The sequence below is a fragment of the Pongo abelii genome, chromosome 1 (assembly GCF_028885655.2).
Source record: "Pongo abelii isolate AG06213 chromosome 1, NHGRI_mPonAbe1-v2.0_pri, whole genome shotgun sequence".
NCBI lineage: Eukaryota > Metazoa > Chordata > Mammalia > Primates > Hominidae > Pongo > Pongo abelii.
The window spans coordinates 22,537,089-22,562,345 of NC_071985.2; the positions used below are offsets into that span (position 1 = coordinate 22,537,089).

Genomic DNA, 25,257 nt, shown 5'->3' on the forward strand with positions numbered 1-25,257 from the left:
AAAACCTTTTTATTTCTAACAAACTTCTCTCCATCCCTTTTCCTGTCACAAAAAAAAATAGACATATATTTGATTGTAAAACCTAGGAGCAGTATGTATTTTGGCAAATACATGAGGTCTTCTCAGCAGATCTTTCAGGAATGCACACCCCAGCCAGGTCCTCAGCTTGTTTCTGCTCTCACAGGCACTCTGCCACTGCTGCCACCCACCTGTAATGCCTGAGCACCCCACAGCCATTTCCCAGTGTTACTTTTCCTCCAGGAATATCCTTTCTCGTCTTCTACCCTCTGTTAATGCAACATGAGCTCAGTACAAATATAAAAGTAAATTTTATTGCACTGCAAGGGAACTCCTAGCATGAAGTAAAAAGGAGCTGAGTTCACAAGAGCTGTCAAATCTTTTATTTATATTCCAGCTCCTAAAAGGCATGATTTCCCATTCATGTGCTTTCTAAGATCCATTCTTCTAATTTATTGGTTAAGTGCATAAGCAGGCACAAATCCTGCCTGTACAACTTTCTAGGTGTATAGTTTGGAAGAAATTAACCTTTCTACACCCTAAGTTTGCTCATCAGACAAATAGTAATAATAATATAACTAATCTCATAATGTTGTTTGAAGATTTAAGGAAACAGTGTATGTAATGCCGTCAGTAATAATGCCCTTATTACTTTTAATAAGCTGGTTCCCTCCCTTTCTGTATTCTTTTTAGCTTCTTTTCTCGTCCATCAGTTCAGTTTCACTTAAATACTTTCTTAGCTCTTCATCACTCAGTCATCTACCCACCACCAATATTTTATGGCACAAACTTCGTGTTTCTCTTTAGAGTTTGTACCTATGATCTCCCTTCCCAGAGTTATCATTCATTCATTTGATCCTCAAAGTCATAGCAGAATGATGTTTTGAACAGCAGTATTCAATCTTTGACATACTTGAGTTCAGCATCCAAGATACTTCGTATAACGCTCAAGTTCTTCTGTAGCTCTTTTTCTGCTAGGAACTTGGATTATTATTATTATTATTATTATTATTATTATTATTTTGAGACAGAGTTTCACTCTGTCACCAGGCTGGAGTGCAGTGACACGATCTCAGCTCACTGCAACCTCTGCGTCCCAGGTTCAAGTGATTCTCCTGCCTCAGCCTCCCAAGTAGCTGGGACTACAGGTGCATGCCCCCCGTGCCTAGCTAATTTTTGTATTTTTAGTAGAGACGGGCTTTCACCATGTTGGCCGGGCTGCTCTTGAACTCCTGACCTCATGATCCGCCCGCCTCAGCCTCTCAAAGTGCTGGGATTACAGGCATGAGCCACCACGCCCGGCTGCACTTGGATTCTTAAGGAGCAAATCAGGTCTCTGTTGTTCTCTGTGCCAAATCTAGTATATATTGTGCTTGATGCTTATATGCCTGCCCTTTGCGGTAAGGCTCTAATGAGTAATACACATCCTTCTGGACATTCTTTTTTGTTTTCTGTCTCGTTGCTATAGAGGAGATTATGTTGAAGACCTAAAGTTTGATTGCAGCTGGAACTTGTACGTATAGAAGGGAATAAGACTAGCATTGACCAGAATTGCAGGAATCAAGTCCTTTGGTATCAACATATTATCATTCTTCTCCCTCTGTCTCTGGGAACCCAGTGTTCTCATGCTGCCCTCTGATTTGTCAGAGCTTTACCACCAGTGCCTCTCCTCCTCCAAAGTTACCTTCTTTACTCCTACTTTTACCCTTCCACACAGGCCTCTAATTGTAGTTACTTTATTTAAAACAGTACGGTTTTAAGTTAAAATGTTCCCACCCCTATTTTTTCCTCCACATGTTTTGCCTGTTAACTCAAAATTCAAATGAACGCTGGAATTTTTGGCACAGTGGGAAGATGTTCGGAGCAAGATGCTTTCCTTTTTAAGTCACATTGTTTGGCCAATCCTTGTATGTGTAAGAGTAGCTTTGAAGAGAAGGAATATATGTAATACCAGTCATTCCCTTCCCTCTGGGAAAATGAAAGGAGTCAACCAGGCAGAGTAGAGCATATTCTCAACACTCTCTGCTTCTCCAACTTGGGGGAATGTAGGCATTTGGGCTTTTCTACATGTAGAATCATAGAGTTTTAAAGGAAAAAACCTTAGAAAATATTTAATCCAGTTGTTTTAACCATTACAGCACTCTTCTGTTATTAAGAGTGGATAGGTTACTCTCCCATTTTTAAGAGTGACTTTTTTAAAGTTCTCAATCTTTGGGGATTAGGACAGTGTAGTGATACATTGTTATGTAAAATATTCTTTAGGACAGATAAAGAAGGGTTTGAGTTAATTAATTAATTTATTTATTTATTTTGAGATGGAGTCTCGCTGTCTCACCCAGGCTGGAGTGCAGTGGCGCGATCTCAGCTCACTGCAAGCTCCACCTCCCGGGTTCACGCCATTCTCCTGCCTCAGCCTCCCTAATAGCTGGGACTACAGGTGCCCACCACCAAGCCCGGCTAATTTTTTGTATTTTTAGTAGAGACGGGGTTTCACCGTGTTAGCCAGGATGGTCTTGATCTCCTGACCTTGTGATCCGCCCACCTCGGCCTCCCAAAATGCTGGGATTACAGGCGTGAGCCACCGCGCCCGGCCGGGTTTGAGTTAATTTTAAAAGAAATTGAAACTACTTTGTAAGTGGTCTCTTGAGAAAGGCATTTCCATTCAACCTATTAAGAAAGCAGTAGAACAGAGATACCAAGATCCTTCTGCTGTAGAAATTATTCCCACTTCTACCCTCATCTTTTCCTTCAACCGTGCATGCCCAGTCCTGGACTGTCTAGTCCATATTAGCCCCAGCCTCTTTCTCTAGGTAATAAACAGGGTGAGGAGCAAATGGAGCTCAGCTGCTTAGATTTTCCCATTTCTCTCCCCCATGTATTCCCTTCATCCCAATAGTAACAGATCCAGGGATCATCACACCAAGCTTGTAGCAACTTCCTATACTCTCTTCAGTTCATTTTCTTTTCAGCCGAACCTGAAAAAGCTTGGCTTGAGAATATTATAGATAATACTAATTACAATCATATAAATTAACTGCTTGCTCTTTATATTTGAGAAACATATTGTCATATATTAAATATGTGCTAAGTAAGTTTTGAATTTGATTAAATTCTACACTTTGTTCATTTAGTCCCAGTTCACAAAAATAGAAATTTCCCATTTGCCTGGAAAATGAGAATGTACTCAACTTGGTTTTTCAGAGTTTTCTTACTCTGATATACTGATGAAAGAGTAAATCAAGGATTAAGCTCTGGAATATAAAGGTCAGACACAGAGAAACAGAGATAGTATCTATAGCCCAACTGTCTGGTCCCCCTAATATTGTTTTCCATTCTTATATTCTGGCATATAAGAAAAGCAAGTAGTCTGACTATTGGCAGGCTGAGTCCTGGACTTGGTTTTAACCTTGTATAACATCTCACTAAGATGCTTCAAAATATTTAATTTCAGTCATGGCTTCTAACTTCTTTAATTTATCTCTTGATTTCACATGGTTTTATCTCCCAGCTTCTTTTACATTCTGTTACAAGCAGTTACAGAAATCTGAGGCTTGCCAGCATAGTTTCAGCGATACTTGGGGGGATGGTCAATAGTATGTGAGAATTGGTAGGAAATAGAATTTTAAAACATAAATTTTAAAGATTTTTAGTCCTATGACCAAAATCAGACCTAGCTTCTTTGGCATTCCTGAAATTTGCTCATTCAATTCTTGTTTTTACAATTTCTGTCCACATATTCACCACAACCCTACCTGAAGATTGCATATTTCAGAAAGTTACATGCATTTTTTCCTCAACTTAGGCAATATATTATGTTGAACATAATTGTATATATTACATATTTTATCGCATATATAATATAATAATATATTTAGACAATCTAAAGAGAAAGAACCATGATTACATAGTCCATTTCTTCTTTGGTATTTTATTAAATAAGACCTCTAGGATTAATTGAACCTTAAAAACTATTAGCCAAATTGTGTACTCCTGAGATTATTTCTTTTGGTTTCTGCTTGTGTGCATACCTTCATATTCAGTCTTAAAGTTTTGGTGGCATGTCATGGACCTATATATGAAATACATGTTTTAAAGTGGTATTTGGTTGCACATTAAGACAAGGTGCTGCTTTGTAGTGTTTGCCATGAATTCAATTTCAGTGTTTATAAAAAACCACAGTGTGTGTAGGTATATATGAGAGAGAAAGTGTGTGGGTGTGTTTTCCTCTAACTCACCTTTTCTGTTGAAAACATAAAAATAGTTGAAAACAGAACAATATTGAAAACATAAAAATTAGACAGTTTCTAAGTAAACACTGGTAAGAAATCATTGCTGCGGTGATAGTATCATTATTAGCTTTAAATGGTATTAGCTTAGAAAATGTATTGTCCTTCATTTTCAAAGATAGTTTCGGGAGGCATTTTAACTTGTTTTTAGTATAGTGATAATATATTTATTTTGAGATATTCATGCTCTTTTTCATGGTTTTAGCACACTCCAGACTCTAGTCTAGAAGTAGAGATAGCCAAAAAAAATTTTTTTTTTAATGTTAAACATTTTAGCACTTTTTACGTGGGTGGTAATATACGGGGCATAATGGATACAAAGACAAAGCAGATGTGGAAATGGACCTCAAAATGCTTATTTTATAATTAGAAAAATAATTATATAGTTACGCACTATGCAATGTGGAAAGCAATAAATGCCATGAGAAATACCTAGGCTAAGTACTATGGACATTCAGAAGGATTCATTCAATATTTATTGAGAATTTTTAAGTTTGAAAGTTTACGCTAAGCATAATACAATATTTACTGCCCTTAAGCATAATATTTCTTGCCCTTAAGCATAATACAATATTTCCTGCCCTGACAGTTTAATGGGAAAGACAGATATATAACCAGATAACTATAACACCATGTGGGAAATATAGTAATAAAAGATAAAGATCATATATCATGGGAATACAAAGAAGAGAGATTTCTGATTGAACCAGGAGGATCCAGAAAAGCTTACTAAAGGAAATAATGCCTGAGCTGGGTCTTCACAGATGAGTATGTTCAGCAAAATCATAAAACAACTACATAAGAGGAGTATATTCTAGACAGGCAGAGCAAACTTGTGAGGGGAGGGAGCAGGGAGTTACGGGGTTGTGGACAGAGGGAGATTTCAATTTAGTTTGAATTGTCCCTTGCTTGGCAAACAAAAAGGGTGAGGAAGGGATTGAGAAATGAGTATGAAGACATTGGCAAAGGCCAGAATAAGGGTCTGTGTTTCTCAACTTTATACTTCATATTACGGAGCTTAGGTTTAATCAGTCCCATATGTAATAATTATTAAAAGATTTAACAGAAGAGAAAGGTGACAGCTTCATTTTGGACAAGTTAAGTTTGAGATTCCTAAGGGACATCCAGTTGGAGATGTCCAGCAGACAGTCACATATTTAATATATGCGTCAGGAGTTTAAGGAAGAGTGAACTGGCAACAGAGATTTGGAAATAATCAGAGTTGAAAGTGGATGAGATTCCCCAAGGGGCAGATTGTAGCAGTGAGCCAAGGACAGAAACCTGGAATCTCCATTGAAGAAAGGGTGAAGGAATAGGACTCCACAAAAGCTAAGAAAGCGATAGTTGAGAAGTATGTGGTTACTCAGGAAAGTACCTGTCAGAAAAACTAGAGGAGCGGAGAATTTTAAGGAGGGGAATAGTCAGTGTGATGGTATGGTAGAGGTGGCTGGTCAGATATGACAAACCGGAAATACTGACCTGCTGAGTATCAGATCAAAGCAGAATCTGAATTGCACTGTATTAGAAGTTAATTGGGAGTTTAGAAAGTACAGACGGTGATTGTATACCATTTTTCAGAAATCTGGCTGAGGAAGTTTGAATCCTGGCTCTACCACTTAATAGTTTTATAACCTTAGGCAAGTTGATCCGTCTTCTACATCTTTAAAATGAGGATCATAATTCCTACCTTATAGGGTTTCTGTGAGAATTAAAATAATTCATATATGTAAAGCACTTTGGAAAAGGATCTGCATATACTCTGCACATAATAAATGTTATTATGATTATTAAGGAAGAAGGGCGATATATGAATTGATAGCTAGAGGAAGAGTTGGAGTTGATTTGTTTATTGTTTGGTTGTTTGGTTTTGGGGGCAAGAAGGAATGAGAGAGATTCTTCCCATTAATAACTGAGGAAAAGTAACTAGGTTTGAACCTGAGACTTTAGCCTCCATAATGGAAAAACTTCTTTAGAACTCTCCAGGCCTTCTAATCCCGGTTTACTATTAACTCTGCAGGACACAGTGTTCAAGTTATCTTCCATTCCAGTTTCCTATGGAAAGAAAGAATAGTTCTGGCCAGGCGCAGTGGTTCACACCTGTAATCCCAGCACTTTGGGAGGCCAAGGCAGGTAGATCACTTAGGTCAGGAGTTCGAGACCAGCCTGGCCAACGTGGTGAAACCCCACCTCTACTAAAAATACAAAAATTAGCTGCGCATGGTGGCGCACGCTTGTAATCACAGCTACTCGGGAGGCTGAGGGAAGAGAATCACTTGAACCTGGGAGACAGAGGTTGCCGTGAGCCAAGATCGCACCACTGCATCCACCTGGGTGACAGAGCAAGACTCTGTCTCAAAAAAAAAAAAAAAAAAAAAAAGTAGTTCCTATTTACTTACCTGCCAGAGTTATTGTAACACTAATATTGAATTTTTGGTAGTGTTTCTCATTCTTGAACTTTTCACTTTTTTCTTAAATCTTCTATAACTCCTGTAGACCTAGTCTATAAGTTCCCTCCTCTGGGTCCCCGAGAAAATCTTGTCTATCCCTCCTCTAGGTTCCCATACAAACCTTGTACGTATCTCAATGATAGCATTTGTCACATTGTTGCTGGCATGATGTCTTCTCTACCAGTCTGTGAACTTCCATGTCTTGTTTATCTTTCAATCCCTTGCAAAGTCGGCTTAGTATCCAACGTATTATAAGCTCACAACAAACGTTAGGTTGGATTGAATGTTAGAAATTGCCGAAGTAGATATGGTTCATATTAGTGAAGCTCTACTGCTGGAGCATCACACAAATATTTTGATTGGGAGGCTAAGGTGGGCGGATCACGAGGTCAGGAGATCGAGACCATCCTGGCTAACATAGTGAAACCCTGTCTCTATTAAAAATACAAAAAATTAGCCGGGTGTGGTGGCGGGCACCTGTAATCCCAGCTACTCAGGAGGCTGAGGCAGGAGAATGGCATGAACCCAGGAGGCGGAGCTTGCAGTGAGCCAAGATTGCGCCACTGCACTCCAGCCTGGGTGAGAGAGCGAGACTCCCATCTCAAAAAAAAAAAAGTTTTTGAGATAATTGTTACTTTTTTCCTAATTACTTAATTCTTCAATGTTAGAAAGGTGAAAGTCCCTCTTTTGACTACGGCTGAAGTTGAGTCAGGATGGAGTATTGTTCAAATAACTTTTTATTTTAATTTATTATAATTAGTTCTGAAATCCTAACTTAGCCCTTGTCATTTAAAAGAATCATTTTTGAAAAGAGTAAAAATTTACTAGGTAAATGTCTAAAGCCAGGCTAGTTCATTATTTTATTGAATGTTTGCCAGCACTAAATCAGAAATATCTAGATCCTTTTTGTTCTCATTTGTTCCAGTCTGCTACTGCCAACCTTTCCAGAAAAGAAATTGTCTGTCACTTGATGAAGCCTTATTTTGTGGGTCACTGTACATGGGTCAGTGAAAAGTTTGTCAACCTTAGACGTAGTCCAAACAACTGTTTCTTTACCATCCTATCCTCCAGTTTTTCCTAAAAATACACGTACATTCAGCCTATCCAAAACTGTGGCTTTATATGTATGTTTATATACTTTGTCTGTTAATACGATAGTAGTCCTTGAGAGTCTTATGTGTGTAAATATTTGTAACATGTCCTATTCTCCTTTCTCTGTTGAAGCGCTCTCCATCCTGTACTCCAGCTAGCAAAGGCAGACGTGTAAGAGACTTTTGCACTTTATGTACCCATCCTGAGGCCTTTTACCCCTCTCTCATCCTTTTGCCTGTGATTGCGGAACCTGTTAATGTTTTTGTGGTATATTATTACATTTATTGCATGCTTTGTGCTGCTGCTCCTGCTGTTGCTGTGCTGCTTTTATGTTTTTTTTTTTTTTTTTTTTTTTTGGCTTTGGCCGCAAAGCTTTAGGAATGTTCATATAAATTACTATAACCAAACTACTAAAATGATATCTTTTTTAGTTTGATCAAGGGGAAAAGTGATCCTGAAGTATGCCTTCTAAGTAGTCAGAGATAAAGTACATGAGCTCCTAAGAATCTGTTGTAAGCAAATATGTAGATTGTTTCTTAGAGATTTTAATTATGTAGAAAGAAAACTTGATCATTCATGTTGTACAAAATTCAAAAATGATTTGGAACAAATTATACCTCTTATTGACTATAATTTATGTAAATCAGTTCTGGAGAAATCTTTTTTTTTTTTTTAATTTAGTTCAGAGGAATCTCCCAAACTGTATATCTAGATCTGAGGAAATAATGTTAATAATAAATCCTTTCTATTCTAAGATAATTCCAAGATTTAAAAAATATCAGTAACATTATTTATATATGTATTATTAACAAACTGTAAATATCTTCCTATACTAATCCTAGCTCTGTGTTTCTCAACTTGAAATGTGTCAGCCACTACCTCTGTGCTACAAGATTCTGACATGCCCAGAGATGGAATTTTTCTAAACCAGCCACATCCCAACACTAGTCATAAACACACATACATACTCCCTATTTGAAAAGCGACAGGGTAGCTGACAGTGTTGGGCTTTTCATATACTATGTAAAATAGTAACATTCAAAAAGAAAGTCAGCGATGGATACAAGTTCGTAATGTTCACCAGTCATCTCCATGGAGACTGATCAACACCTTACATTCAGAATTCTTGGACTCAGAAAGTTCTAGATGAGGGAATTCTGTGGTTTGTTGTAGGCATGGGAAGCAGTAGGGGTGGCCTGCTGCTTCCTGTGGTCCTGTCTTTCTGGTATGTTGGAGGGTTGGTTGTAAAATAAACATGAATAACTCTAATACAGCATATATAATTTCGGATTGCAGCTTAATAATGAATAAGCATTTCGGATACCTGTACTATGGCCAGTAGAACTGCATTCAAGTGATATCTCATTAATTATTGTGTTTATGAAAGATTACTAGTTCAACTGATTGCTTATTTCGAAACTTGTAGAGACTTAAAACCATTAGATATTTGGATTTATCAAATGAATCTGAATATATTTTGATTACATTACATAACCTCTAGAAGGGAAAACCAATATGTTGTGTGCCCAATTATATTAGGGTCAAATCATCAGCCCGTGAATTAACTAAATTTTTAACTACTTGTTTTTTTTCCAATAAGGTTATAATTTAGGATTTGTTTCTCTAATTTTATTATGGATTAATTATGTCTCACTTGCCTTGCAGACTTTCTGGGGCCTTGGCCACCTAGAACATTTTTTGTGCATCTTGAAATAAGAAAAAAATTTTGGAGGGAAATAGCTGTTATAAGGTCTCTCCTTAATTCTATGTCTTTATTCTATGAGATATGAATAAACTATAATTAACCATAATCTATTGACTTATAATTACATATGATTATTTTAAATGTAAATATAATAGGCTTGGTTATCTGCTTTCCTGGCCTCCTTCAATTTTTCTTTGGTTAAGTATCTCACAAAAAAAGTCAGCCACTGAAAAGTAATAGTGCCTGTGAAGATGCTTGAAGAATTACAAATTACTCAGCTGTTAAATAGAAGCATCTCAGTGGTATAGTGTAGAACCTCAGTGTTCCCTAGGACATCAGTGTATTTCAGTAGGACACATACAGTTACCATTCTTAACAATGGCCTCTGTTGTAACAGTAGCATAAGATTTTATGTTATATACCATATTTTTAGACAAGAAAATGCAGTATTTTAATAAATTTAAAATTAAGTAACTATGAAATGTCATATGAATGAGGTAGTATTACAAAATAATGTTTCTTGCATTCTTGTTTCTAGTATGCTATTAAACCTCATTTACAGTTTGAATGCTTTTCTTTATAAATAGTATTAAGTATAGTAGAAGAAAAAGTTTCTATTGATAGTATTGTTAATGTCCAAATACAAATGATGAGGGAGATTTCCACAGTGCTTTCATTAATAGTGAGAAACACTGAATGTCTTATTTCAGATTGTTCGTTTAGAGTTTGGAGCAGAGATTTTATAGCCCACGTATGGCTTAACTTTCTCTTATGTTTTCTTAGAATATGTGTAAATTCTCCAGACTAGATATTCCAATCAGTATATTGAAAATAACTTGAGAATAAATTTTCTTAAAGGGAAACAAGGTGCATTATATATAACTAGTAAGCTTACCCTTACTGGTCACAATCTTTAGTCATTTGTTAGGATTTGTTCTAGAGCAATAAAACGTATTTACTGTTTTCCAGATGATATAGTACTTCTGTAATGCTGTTTTTGTATCATAAGTTCAATTAACAGAAATAAATATATCACTAAAGATTTGAGTTTATACGTGTTCTAAATACAAAATATTAAATTACCTTCTACTTTGTTTTCAAAATACTTCTAGCTAAAGGATAAAGAAAATTGATAGAAACTGGATTTTGGCCAGGCATGGTAGCTCACGCCTGTAATCCCAGCACTTTGGGAGGCCAAGGCGGGAAAATCGCTTGAGCCCAGGAGTTCGAGACCTTCCTGGGCAACATAGGGAGACCCTGCCTCTACAAAAAAAATTTTTTAAAAATTAGCCAGGCATGGTGGCACATGCCTGCGTTCACAGCTACTCTAGAGGCTGAGGTAGGAGGATCAGTTCGGCTCAGGAGTTCAAAGTTGTAGTGACCCGTGATTGTGCCACTGCCCTACATCCGGGGCAACAGAGAAAGGCCTTGTCTCAAAAAAATAAAAAAGAGCGAAAAGAAACTGGGACTTTTTAACTTACAGTTTTATGTTTACCAATAACAAACAACTTGTTAGATGCAAGCTAGTTTTTAGTAGGTTGACCATGTATAATCCATATCACATCTTGGTGTTTTTTACTTTGAAGCAAGGTTTCTTATGAGAGGGTTGTTACTTGTACAAATCTGTAATTATTTAGGCAGTAGAAAAGGCCTGTTGATACATATTCAAGATGAGTGGTTTTAGTTATTTTTATTATTTGTAGGAAAACCATGCTGTCCATAATTTGAGGAATTCTTGATAAATGGGTCATCTAAAAACCAGTTCTGTGATCCTGGGGGGGTGCGGGGGAACCTTTTTAAATGTACTACTGTAAAAATACATTTGAGGATCTTTTAGTAGAAAAATCCTAACAGCTTCAGGGACCATTATGAACATTTTGCATTAAAATGTTTTGCAATATGGACAGTACCACTAATATTCAGCTTTTCTTCTTTTTTTTTTTTTTAACAGAGCATTAAGTAAAATGATACTGAAGTATAGTAGATGTTTCTAATGACTATTCGTCAGAATAACACCTTAAAGTATGTTTACTTAGGAAAAGAAAATTAGCTAACAAAAAAATTGCATTTACTTAAAGATATTTCTTATATTGAATTTATAATGTCTCTGCTATTTATGTATGTTTATTAGCTTTTGCTGCATTATTATACTTGATGCTATAGTATTTTAGCACATAAAAAATGACAAAAAGAATATTTTAACTTCCATAGCTAAAATATGATATTAATAACGATTACGTTTGTTTTTAAGGTTTTAAAAAACTTTGTAATAAAATAACTAATGGTATTAATCAGTTGCTTTGCTGCTATACTATATCAGAGTCATTGCCAATTCATTATTAAACTGAATCATAGTTTGTCTTTAAATGCCAGCATGTATTCATTGAATATTCTGAAAGTTTAATAGAATTAATTGCTTTTTAGTGGATAGAATAAGCCATTAATTATAAATGCATTGGTAGGCATTTAATTGTGGTTAAAATTAGTAACTTCCTGAAAATTCCAGTCTGGTTGGTGATGATTAAAACTTGAATAAAGAAAATAAGTGATTTGTGGTGTAACACTTTTGAGATATTGTTTACACTGGTGGTAACCGAGAAATGAAATGAAATATTTAAATCTATTAATGTTATTAGCATTAGTTTCATTTAAAAGACCTGGACATTTTTTTCATATTTGAAATGGTTTTTGCCCTGAGTTTATTCACCTTTACCAAGCTTTGTCCTTTGTCTTTAAAAGAAACACACTTTGAAAGTAAAGTGGTAATTTTTAAATTTTAATTATTATATTCATGGGTTTTTAAAATTAAAGATACGAGTATCACTATAAATGGCATAATTCAACCTTTTAATATGCCTAATACCATCTCAAAATATTTCACTTATTTTTACTTATTTTTAATATTTTTTAAAGGAAAAATTACTTGATTTTGTTTAAACTCTGAAATTGATTTTTATTTAAGAGTATACAGTTCTAAAAAGCTAGTATGGTAAATTTCATTATTCTACTTTATTACAATTAAATATTTTCATTTAAATTAAATATTTTCTATTTCTGAATAACCACCTTTTACCTCATTCAGCAAAGAAAATCACTTTTAAATCTGTCCATATCCATATTCTCTTTCATTTTTATTGATGGAGAAAAACTAGTTAGGAGAATAAGACTTGACAGAGGAGCCAAAAGGTGTGTGTTAAAAGCCTCAAGAAAAGAGTTACTAATTTGTGTAGTCACAAATTAAATTGATAGTGTATTTTTCCTTTCTCCAATATCCCACTGTCATAATACCACATTTTCATAGGATCAACAAACATGCTGGTAAGTGTTTTAACAACCAGCTCTGGGGCTAGAGAAAGCCCTGCTTTTTAGGTTCACTGATTTCATGATATAACCTTCCATTAGTCCATATACTGACAAAATGGCTTAAGGCAGTGTTTTCTAATTTTAATGCGAGAAAGTATAAGACAGTATGCCCAGCTTCTGTCAGCATGTGTTTAAACAGCTCAAAGGGCAGACCTGCTGTAAAATTTCAACCAGTGCTATTGGAAACAGCAAATACTTGGCCTTTCCCATTTTTAAAGAGTTTTTGAAATAATCAAACCCAGATATACAAAGCCGTTATATCAGCTATTCACATATACACAGCATTACCTTTCACACAGGAACTTCTCATTTTATGTCTTTCTGTCAAGCTGTGGGGCTAAAGCCTTTTGCAACAGGTCAGAAACTTTAAAATTTTCTTAAGATGGCCCAGTTTTTTACACATAGAAAGTCCCCTACTTAGATACCTTAAAACTTCCTGAGATATTTCAGTCAGTTTTAAGTTCTTACTGGTATAAAATGTATCAATTCTGCTTTCCTTCTCAATTCCATTTTAACTAAAGCCCCTCTCCATGGACTCCTAATTCTTGCAATGTATATAATCTTATGAAAACTAGGAGGAGGAGATTTTTAGAAACTAAAAGACATTTCTGCCGTATTCCCAACTCAGTCATATTTCATATTTATAATCTAAACTGATTACTTTCTCCATGGCTGTCCCTGAATGAAATTGTAAACTGGGCAAAATGTGTCTTGAGTCCCATTTTCTTCTACTTTTTCTTTTCCTGGTCAAAATTTACTATCAGGGAAGGAGATAATATAACTTAGCCTCCTTGATTATTAAATTACTTTGAGTAAATTACTCTGCTGTGGAGATGCCTCTGGTAGAACAAAAATAGTGCTGAATTTGGACTCAAGAGATGAGATACAGGCCTGGCTCTCCAACTTCACAAGGCATACTAGTTTCATGAAATCAGCCACATCACATGTACAGAGCTGATGTTCAGCTGGTAAGCTTTAGTTCAGTGGCCCACTTTTTAAAATATTGAGTATCCTAGCAGTTGGTAAGTGGTTGCTGCTCCAAGACCCCTAATGCCTTCACTGAGACACTTCTTCTCCCTACTCCTCCCGAATCCAATCACTGAAAGTTTATGGCCTGGTGGTGGCTTTGTGGTTGCCAGAATACCTTTCCATGCCCACCACCCAGGAAGGCCGTAGGTGGTCACCAATGGAGGGCTACGATAGTGTTTCCCAGCCTGCTAGCCTCTTCTTCCCATACACTTGCCAGATTTTTTAAATTCTCCACATTGAACAGAAGTTGACTGTTTTTAACATATGCAACATATCATACATCGATAATAGTGTTCTACATTAATTATCAATAGGAAAATATTCCCAACTTGAGAAAACAATTTCTGCCCTTAGAGATTAAAGCCACGTGCCCAGAGTTCTGTTGAGCTAAAAACAAATCTATGAAGTTAATTTCTAGGGGAACCTTCTTTTCTAAGTATTTCTACTCTCAATTATTTATCATTCATTCGAAGTGAAATTTTGCTTTTCACTTAGTTTTGAGTACAAGGGCATTGTATTTTAATTCATTGTTTTAATAGTTCTACTTTGCCAGCAGTCTCAACTGCACCTGACTCTTTCAGCAGTGGCATTTCTAAGGGATACATTATCATCATGTCTTCCCTCTAAAATATAGCCATAGTAAGAGCAAAGGAAAATAATTATAAGTTCATGTTTAAATTCTTAAACTGATGGTGTTTTTATGATTTGTGATTTCTGATCTAAACACTGTTTTGCTGTACAACATATTCAAAATAAGTTCCTGAACCACTTTTCCAAATTACCTTCATTGTCCTTTCATTTTAAAAACTCAATCCTAGTAACTCTGAAACTTGCCAAAAGTATGGTTCAGTCAGTATGGTTCATAAGATCTTTTATGCTAAATTTTAACCCAAAGCATTTTTAATTTCTAAAAATACTTGGTTTAAAAGGATGCGACTGAATATAAGTGCTGGTTTTTCTACTGGTGCAAAATAAAGGGAAGACTTACTTTAGTGTCCTGCACAAAACTGATAGGTTAGGTTTTTTTTACTTTCAATTAATGAGTAGTAAAAGACCAAACTTCATTCTTATCAAGGACAAAGTTATCTTTAATCTGCTGTATGTATCTCTATTAAGTACTCCGCATTTATTTCACATGTATGATTCATTTTGTTAAATAAAAAGTTCCATGTGGAATATCAACATAGAATGTGCAGTAGGACCAGGGCTCAAAGTAAGAGATCAACAGTGAAGATCAGGGAGGAGCCTTTGGTTAACTGTTCTGTCAATCCTTGTTTACATTAAAGCTAGTGGTTATGCTTTTGTATAATGATATATCCCTAATGTGAATATTCAAACTGAAGTTTGTTATCCTCCTTTCTCAAGAAATGTTGTCGTAATCATGCCTTACAGAAATTTGCTAAGAGCTGCACATTGTTGAAAAGTGATTTTTTGGGTTTTTATTTTTCCCGACTTATTTTCCTAGACTGATCCCGTTGAGAACACATATGTATGGAACCCGAGCGTCAAGTTTCACATCCAGTCACGGTCCACATCTCCTTCCACATCTAGTGAAGCTGAGCCAGTTAAGGTGCCTTATTGGAGCATCCCTGCTCCCCAACTTTTCACTTGTGTCAGGAAAGAGGGAATTGAATAAAACAAGTCTGTCTCTCTCCTCTTAACCAAATATGTAATAAGTTACAGCCTATTGGAGATCATTACATTTAACTGATAATGTAGGTAGAAGTAAAAAACTAAAGAGCACATTGTCCTCAAATAGTCAACCTGAAATAAAACTAACTAGAAAGATAGTCTTTATTTTAATTAGAGAACTATGTAGAACAGAAGATTAATTATGGAAATTTTTGAATTATTAGAAACTCTAGGCAAATGGCAGTGCAGGTGCCATTCTCATATTTTAATTCTTCTAATAAATGTAATAAGTCATGATATAACTAACCTGTTACATCATAAATAGAGCTGAAAAATAAAATAGCCACTTCTGGCAACTGAATAGTTCATTCGAACTGCTAAATTGGTAACAGTCAACTAAATCCTGACATTTAATAGTGCAAAAAAAACTGTGTTGTGTTTACACTTCATGTCAATCAATGGTTTTAAATAGCCAATAGGCCAATTTTCTTAACAGAGATCATTTCTTCCACAAGTCAAAAGAATGCTGTACCTCAGTCCATGACATCCTACCTTAAGATTCAGCTCCGGTTCTTCATTCAGCATCACGATTCAGACAAAGCTCCTTTGCTTTCCTTTTCTTAAATCTCCAGAGCTGTGTCTAGCATTCCAATAGAAGCAGATAGTCCAATCTGAAGAGCTGTCTGAAGTGAAGTGTGAGGTTGTAGTCAGGTTCTGACTTGATTTTTCCAACTCTGTGGTAGACTCCCCCAAACTGTTTAAGTTAATGAGACCCTCTTGTATTTTTAGTTATAATTGGTTTAATATTTTGAGATTATACATTTTTGTTTTAATGATAAAATATTTCAAGCATTCAGAGAATATAAACACCCATGTATCACCCACAGATTAAACAGATATGAAAATTTTGCTTGTTTTTCAGATTTTTATTCAAAAATATTTCAGAAACAGTTGAAACATCCTCGTGTATACCATTCCCCACTCTTCTTTCCCAGACATATCTAAATATCCTGAAGCTGATGTGCATCTTCCCTTTCTTGGTTTTAGATGTTCATTTCATTTGTATCCATAAATGATATATAGTAGTGCTTATTATGTGTTTATAATTTACATAAATATTACCTGTATCCTTTTGTAATTTTTTTCATTCAAAAGTCTGCTTTTCAGATTTATTCCTACAGATATGTGTTCATTTAGTTCATTCATTATAACTGTGGCATATACCACAACTATTTATCCATTCTCCTATAGTTGGATATTTAGGTTGTTTCCAATTTTTCATTGTTATCAGTGCTGAAATGAATATCCTAATATATGTTTTTGCAAATGTACAGAGTTTGTTTGGCATATATACTTAGTGGAATTACTGAGTTGTATGTTATATGCATTTTCAAGTTTAACTGGATCTTGCCAAATTGTTTTCCACAGTGGTTGGACCAATTTTCACTCCCCCAGCAGTGTGTGTGAGTTCCCCATTTCCCCACATCCTCACCTCACAGTCACACATTAACTTTTGCCAGCTTGATGGATATGAAGTGTCATTTTTGTTTTACCTTGCATCTGTTTTCTAGTGTTATTCAGCATCTTTTTGTATGTTTATTGACCATTGATGTGCCTGTTTGTGTCCTTTGTTGTTGTATTGAATCATTTTTCCTATAGCTTTTTGTGTTCATTATATACTCTAGATACTAATTCGTTGCTAGCTATATGCATTGCAAATATTTTCTCCCAGTCTGTGGCTTATTTTAAAATTTTATTTGTGGTGTCTTTTTGTCTTGCAAAAGTTTTGATTTTAAAATAGTCAGATTTATCAATCTTTTTCTTTATGACTTCTGCTTTTTATGTCTTTTTAAAACAGTTCTTCTCTATGCAGAGATTATAAAGATTTTCTTCTATATTTTCTTCTAAAAGTTTTTAAATTTTGCTTTTACTTGTTTAGGACCTTAATCAAACTGATATATATTGTTATGTATAATGGGAAATGGGCTTCTAATGTCTTTTTCCCATATGAACAAGTGACCCTCCTATATTTCCTCCCGTCGATTTGTAATGGCTGTTTCTGCTTTGTATGCATGGATCTGTTTGGATACTCTCAATTCTTTTCCATTGTTCTTTTGGTTATTCCTGCATTGACAGTAAATTGTCTTAATTACAGTTACTTTCACTCTAAAATAATTCCTGATACCTGGTATGGTGAGCCATCCCACATACCTTCTTCCTTTTCTTCTTGACCTTTTAGTTTTTCATATTACTTTTAAGGTCAGCTTGTCAAATTTCACATGGGGCTTTTGATTGGAATTGCATTAATTTATAGATCTATTTGAGGAAAATTGACATCTTTCATGATACTGGATATTGCATCTATGAACATGGTATACATATTAGGGATTCTCTTATATCCTTCAATAAAGTTTCATTAGTTTCAGTGTATTTCATATTGCTTGTTAGATTTGTTCCTAGGTACCTTAAATTTTTTGTTGCTATGGTGACTGGAATTCTTTCTAAATACATTTTCTTACTGTGCATTGCCTTGTCTTTATAAACTCGGTAGATCTTGTATCCAGCACCCTTGCTTAATTTTTTTTAATTCTAATAACCTTTGGACTTTCTATGTAAATTTGACGACTTTGTTTCCTATTGTTTTTTATTAACTTTTATATAGATTTTCAGCATTCCTCTCTTTTATCTTTCATATTTATCTTTTCAAATGTTAAATTATAAGTTTGGTTTAAAACTTTTTCAAGCTATTTGAAAGCAAATAAAATCTAAATTAGAGCTAAACTCACAAACAGAAAACTCTGAGAAACTCAACTGAATTTTGTTTTAAGGCTGTAGTGCTTATAAAATATTCTGTTTTTGGAGGTTGTATGGTAGATAGAGTGTTGTATAGTAACAACAAAGATGAGGTTGTATAGTAACAGCAAAGAAAGGACCATCCATTTTTCTTGTAATATTTTAAAATATTCTGTTCTTTATACAAAGACTAGCTTTTTCCTTTTATTTTTTTGCTTGGCATCCTGAAAGGAAGTTACTTTCCATGTCTTTTTTTTCTTTTCTCTCTCACTACTTTGCTGATTAAGCAGTGGCTCTTTTTTCCCCATAATAACATCCAGTGAAATTATTGGTTCTTTGCATTCAAAGAAATGTCTTGCAATAAAACCCCATAAAAGAAGACCATATTTTACATAGCTACCTAAGAAAGATATGGTATGTGACTAAATTTGTATTAAAGTCAGAATTCCAATAATATTAAATAATTACAATAAAATTAAATAATTCCCTTCTTTGGAAATTAATTTCTGCACAAAAATCCCAGTGTCAGTCTCTGTCTATGTATTCACATCCAGAGCTGTGTTCTATATATGTAATATATGTTCTATGTATGAAAGTTGAGTAGTTAAAAGAATCTTCTAAATATTTTATTATAAATCATTTTCAGATACTTTTTAGAATTAATATGGCAAATTCAGATGAATGTAAAAATTAATATCCTCATATTTATGTAGGCCACATGCTATGGCTTTTTTTATTTGAATCATTTGATCCAAATGATTTATTTTTATATTTCCAGACTAAAGTAACTTACTAATTGAATATTTCACTTGTAGATATTGCAGGCAGAAATTTAAATTATCAACACTATGAGAATTTTAGCTTTATTGAGGTTTTCTTTATTATTAATTAGTAGAACTTTTTGCCTTATTGATGTTTTGTTTGGTTTTATTTATTTTGGCTTCTTTCTAGTTATATTTGAAATTAATGGAATGTTTCATGACATTTATTCCTTTTTTGCTCCTGGGTTCAGACTGTAGACTCCACTCCACTTTCAGTTCACACACCAACCTTAAGGAAAAAAGGATGTCCTGGTTCAACTGGCTTTCCACCTAAGGTACTCAATCTAGTTATAAACTTAGTGTGTTCCAAAAAAAATGAATTTTATCTGCTGTATGCATTTGCTGTGATTTTTTTGATATTATTTCTTCAAAGTTACAAACAGAAAAACTTATAAAATAAATTCTGTGTGAATGCAAATAATCACCAATAGGAAAGGTAGGGAGAGCGTACATTACTTTTTCAACTTCTTAAATTCAATGTTTTGAAGTCTGTTATAATAAGAAGTAGCACTTCCTGTAAGCAGTATATGCCTCAGTAAGGCATTAAGTTGAGGCCACTTGTGGAAGAATCTGAGACTGAAGTCAATAAACCACTGAGAAAGAAAAAAGTTTAGTGAAAAATTCAGATGGACTTTTTTTTCCCATTCTATTTGACATAAATATGACTGAAGTATTACATATGGTAGAATGAGAAGATTTAGTTGCTTGTCTCAAGCTCCTACAAAGAAATTCCAGAAATTGGAAAACTGAATGATCTGCCTCTCCAGAACATTAACCTTGGATAAACCACAAAATGAGAGAGAGAGGTCAATGGACCTGAAAAAATATACAAAAAATATAACTGATATAGAAGAAAGACAAACTGAAATAACCTGTGCCCAGATAAAGCAAAATTTTAAGGCCAGATAGAACATGAATTTAAAATAAACATAAAATTATCCTTAAAGAGATAAGAAGTATGTTGGTAACATGAGGCAGGATAAGGTAGTTAGGAAGAAAAATAAATTGGGAATACTTGACATGAAAACATAACTGCTGAAATAACTAAATAGATGACTTTAATAGTAGAAGGGACAAAATGGATATCACAGAAAAACAAGTTAGTAGGATGGAAGATAAGATGAAAAACAGGAAAGTTTCATATATGACAGGAAAAACAGGAAAGTTTCATATATGACAACCCAGCCAAAAGAAAACATTCTAGCAAACTAATGGTTTATAAATAAAAGGAAAAATATTGGGCATTCAGGCAAAAAATATGTCACTTAAAGGGGAAAGAAAATGAGATTATCATCAGATTTTTTCATAGTAGCAGTATGCTAAAAACAACAGCAGTGAAATAACACATTTAAGATAGCCAAGGAAAGTACAAGTCAAAGATTTTTAAGGATTTAATATTTTAAGGATAATAAAGCATCTTCCAAAAATGAAGGCCACAGAAAACTATTAAGAACATGCAAGAGCTCAGGAAATACTGTTCCCATACCCCTTCCCAAGCAATGTACTAGAGAACAAGCTTCAGACAACCAAAATAAGACACCAAGTACTTTGAGAGGCAAGAGTGAAGCAGGAGTCTAGAGTAAATTAGAGAATTGATTCAAAGTCCACATAAAGTGTTACACCAGCTCTGAAAACCAGACAGCTACCCCAACTCAGCAATACGTTAATTTTGTGAAGTAATTAAACCAAAGAGATCACAAATTTAGGGGCACCAGGCTCACTGGTTGTTGAGAGAAAGAAGTGCGAAACCACAAATAGTTGAGATTTGGCAAAAGTCCATGTACTGAATGGCGAGACTTCAAAGCCTTTCCTCTGCTTAGCTCCCAGAATGCTGACTCGGGACTATAGCCTCCTCCCCACTCTGCTTGGAGGATATCAGTGGATCCTCAGGTCCACTGAATGGCCCAGAAAAGACCTATTGATAATGTCATTTGGGGCTGCCTAATGAGATGGCTAGGTCCTTTCTTAACAAGCACATCATATGTTTGCTGTCACATGTGCACAGATAGATAGGCACAAAATCTCTTCAGCTTTTTTACTGACTTTTAAAAGTGTTAAGATTCCCAAGAGTCAGTAGACATTTCAAAATTATCTAACAAAAGGAAAAGATCAGGGGCACATGGTGGCTCACACCTGTAATGCCAGCATTTTGGGAGGTTTAGGCGGGCTGATCACTTGAGCCCAGGAGTTCGAGACCTACCTGGGCAGCATGGCAAAACCGTGTCTATATGAAAAATACAAAAATTAGCCAGGTGTGGTGATGTGCACCTGTAGTGCCAGCTACTTGGGGGCTGAGGAGGGAGGATCGCATGAGCCTGGGAGGTCAAGGCTGCAGTGAGCTGAGATCGCACCACTAAACTCCAGCCTCAGTGACATGGTGAGACCCTGTCTCAAAAAAAAGAAAAAGATCAAAACAAATATTTCCTGTTTTTGTTGAAGGAAAAAGGGACAATGCAAAAAGCAGAAAGAAACAGAGCAATATGAGAACAAGAAGTCTCAAGTTAAAGAAAATATGATAAATATTTTTTAAATTCAGTAGATGAGTCACAAGATAAATTTGAGAATTCTCTTAGAAAATATTGCAAAAAATCAGGTAGAAATTAGGAAAATAAAATATGAGAAATCAATATCCAACAAATAGAAGTTCCTGAAAGGGAAAACAGAAAAAAGAAAAGGAAGGAAATTATCAAGTAAGTAAAAGACTTTTTCCTGTAACTGAAAGACATGTTTCCAGATTGCAGAGTTCCATCAGTGCCTACTAGCACTAGTGGATGACAAATACCTGTCCCCAGTCACATCATTGTGTGAGTTTTCAAGATACCAAAGATAGAACTTTTTAAACCTTTAAGGAGATAAAAAAAAAAAAAAAAAAAGATCACATCCACATATTCAGGAATTGAAATGACATACTTATCCAAAGCAAAATGAAAAGAGTAGTTAGAAGGTAAAATGATTTCAAGCTAGAATTTTTGATTCCCTGTCAAATGTCCCATTGAGTTGCAGGGGGAAAAAATCACATTTTGAGAAATTCCAGATCTCAGAAAAATTTTTATCACCCATGTGCTACTTTCTAAGGAAGCTTAATTAGTTCTACCAGAACAAGGAAGGGGCAAGGAAAGAGAGACATGAGGTCTATAGAAGAAGGAATTGTACACAGACCGGTTAAGAGAAAGACTGGAATAGGAAACCAGAGGACTTCAGCAGGGTTGTCTTCAGGTTGATAGAAAGGGGTAAGGGGGCTGAAAGGCTTCCAGTTGTTTGACCATGTGGTAAGTAGATTCCAGGGAATTTTACAGTTCCTTAGAAGAGTCTGGAAGATTTAGTGATAGAGATACAGAAAGGTAAAAGTCGAGGGTGGGAGGGGCATTATTGATTTTAGAAAAATCATAAGGTTATACAAATAAGATGATAACCATAGTGTACTTCTTATTAGTGAATAATGATTCTCTAGTCATAATAACTTAGACATTACATATAAATTTTAAGCTAAAACTGTTATAACAATATTGGGAAAAATGAAAAAAGGGAGTAGATAGTGTAAAAGGGCCATATCCTTCTCTACCATAGCAGGAAGTGAACAGATAATGTCTCAAATCAAAAAACTGTAGTATAGGCTTTCCACCCCTAACTCTTCCCCGCCAATATAGGTACCTATTACAGAAGGAGGGAAATAGCTTTTAAAAAAGAAGAGTTAAATGAAATTGCCTCTAGGAAGTAGGAGGAATATTTCTGATTTTGTCATAAGCATTGTAATACCATTTTACTTTTTCAACCATGTATATGTATTAATTTGATTTTAAAAATTTAAACCACAGAAAATGTAGACAAATTTTTTGTGACTAAGAATAAATATAAGATCTCAAATCACAAGCATAAGGTGAAAATATTCATGGACTTTACATCAAAATTAAAAATATTTTTACAGTGAAAGCATTGTTAACAGATGATGACAGACTAGTGGAAGATATCTGCAATGTTTACCACTAATAAGAGGCTTATTTCTAAAATACATAAGAAACTCCTGCAACTCCATATGAAAAAGATTGGAAATCTCATTGAAAGATTGGCAAGTGATATAAATAATTCCCAGAAGACGAAATCCTGATAGTCAACAAGCATGTGAAGAAATGTCCAACTTCATTAATCATTGGAGAAATTTTTAAAATTTAATTTTAAAATTACTATCACTTTCTATTCAAAATCAAGATAAAATTAAGTAAGATGACATCATGGATGTGGAGAAACAGGCAGCTTCACACGTGGATACTGGAAGTATAAACGGGTACAGCCATTCTGGAGAGAACCTAGACGATGTAGAGTCATACGTAAGCTGTATGACTCAGCAATCTCATTTCATCAGAAAAATCTCTTTCCTTTAGAAAAACCTCCATACAGATCCATTAGGCAACATGATGAAGATGTTTATTACTGTATTTTTTATGGCAGTAGGGAGTTGGAAATAGGGGGAAGATTCCTAAAATGTAGCTGATATATAACAGAAACACATTTATATAAATTAAAAACACATACTCAGACTATCTAATTTATAAAGATATATACATGTCCAAGGTATTGGAACATCAAGGATGAAAAGGCAAAATAAGTCAAAACTAGAGTGAGGCTTCCATCAAGCTGATAATATTATTTTATGAACTAAATATTAACTCAGTTTGTTGCACCTAATATTTCTCCCCAAGAAATAAAATTTATTTCATGTTTCTTAAAAGATAGAGAAGTGAATCTATAATTATCTCAAAATAGAAATTTTAAAAGAGAAGAAAAAATATTTTTAAAAAGAAAATTTAATTTTTTTTTTTTTTTTTTTTTGAGACGAAGTCTCGATTTGTCGCCAGGCCGGAGTGCAGTGGCGTGATTTCAGCTCACTGCAGCCTCTGCCTCCCGGGTTTAAGCAGTTCTCCTGCCTCAGCCTCCCGAGTAGCTGGAACTATAGGCACATGCGACCACGCCCAGCTAATTTTTGTGTTTTTAGTAGAGACGGGGTTTCACCATGTTGGCTGGGATGGTCTCGATCTCTGGACCTCGTGATCCGCCCGCCTTGGCCTCCCAAAGTGCTTGGGATTATGGGCGTGAGGCACCATGCCTGGCCAGAAAATTTAATTTCTTTAAAACATTTTAAAATTTTTTGTAAAAAAGAGAGGGTTGTGTGAGCTACTCTTTGACTTGTCATTTATTAGTGGTAAAAGTTTAATTATGTACAATAAATTTTTAAGCTTTCACCAAGAGTTGTACTGGGTTCTATTTGGCTCTTACATCTTCTATTAAAAACATTTTACTTTCTCCAATGTGTAGCTTAAAATCTACAACACAGACAAAATCGGAGTAGAAAAGAACTCTTTCTAATCACCACTTTGAAATTTAAGGTTATAGTTAATTCTTTCTACTCCAAATGATCACATAATCTAAAATTCTAATTTTAGTCCATACTTTAATACCTTTCCTTACTAGATTTTTTCCTTTTCATTTTTTTCTCTTCTTCCAGCTGTTCACAAAGGGAAGTATTAGATATCAAATATTGACCAGGAGGCAGGAAACAGGGATATTAGAAGCCAAGGAATCTAGACCCTAAGATCAATCATTCATGTATCTTTCTTTATACATTTTCACACCAAAACAAAAACAAAATCCTATTGTGTATTAACTAAAGATTGATGGCATCAGAATAACGATCTTTAATTATGTTACGTTATACTATCCTTAGTGGAGATTAGCGAAATATAAACCCCTTAATCTTTAGTAGTAGATTATACAACCTCTCCCATAATTTAACCAGCACCTACCAGTTGGATGATTTATTACCTAAAATTAATGCTCATCCAAAACACTGAGTTGTTATATTTTTCCCTGCTGTCATACTCAGAATTGTGACATCCTGAATAGATCTCTTGCTGGAGAGGAAGTGTATGATATATATATATCATATATATATGCGCAATTTGGGGGGTATTATGGAGAATTACTAATAGATTGGTCAACCCTAGAGTTGTTTCATTGCTACTGTTTCAGATTTGTCTTGTTACCCTTTAGAAGAAGAAAAACATGAAGCTACTTAG

General features: G+C 34.8%; 1 protein-coding gene across 16 annotated transcripts in view; it reads left to right on the plus strand.

The window, feature by feature from the left end:
• Positions 1 to 25,257, plus strand: part of CDC42BPA (CDC42 binding protein kinase alpha) — a 331,875-nt gene that overhangs the window by 254,686 nt on the left and 51,932 nt on the right. For 8 of the 16 annotated variants that reach the window (XM_054519311.2, XM_054519266.2, XM_063724982.1 and 5 more), the window contains 3 exons: positions 7,976 to 8,014; positions 15,406 to 15,510; positions 19,378 to 19,461. In XM_054519311.2, coding sequence (XP_054375286.1) covers positions 7,976 to 8,014; positions 15,406 to 15,510; positions 19,378 to 19,461 — 228 coding nt within the window. The remainder of the gene's footprint in view (positions 1 to 7,975; positions 8,015 to 15,405; positions 15,511 to 19,377; positions 19,462 to 25,257) is intronic. The other 8 variants (XM_024248085.3, XM_063724988.1, XM_054519274.2 and 5 more) reach the window with 2 other exon arrangements.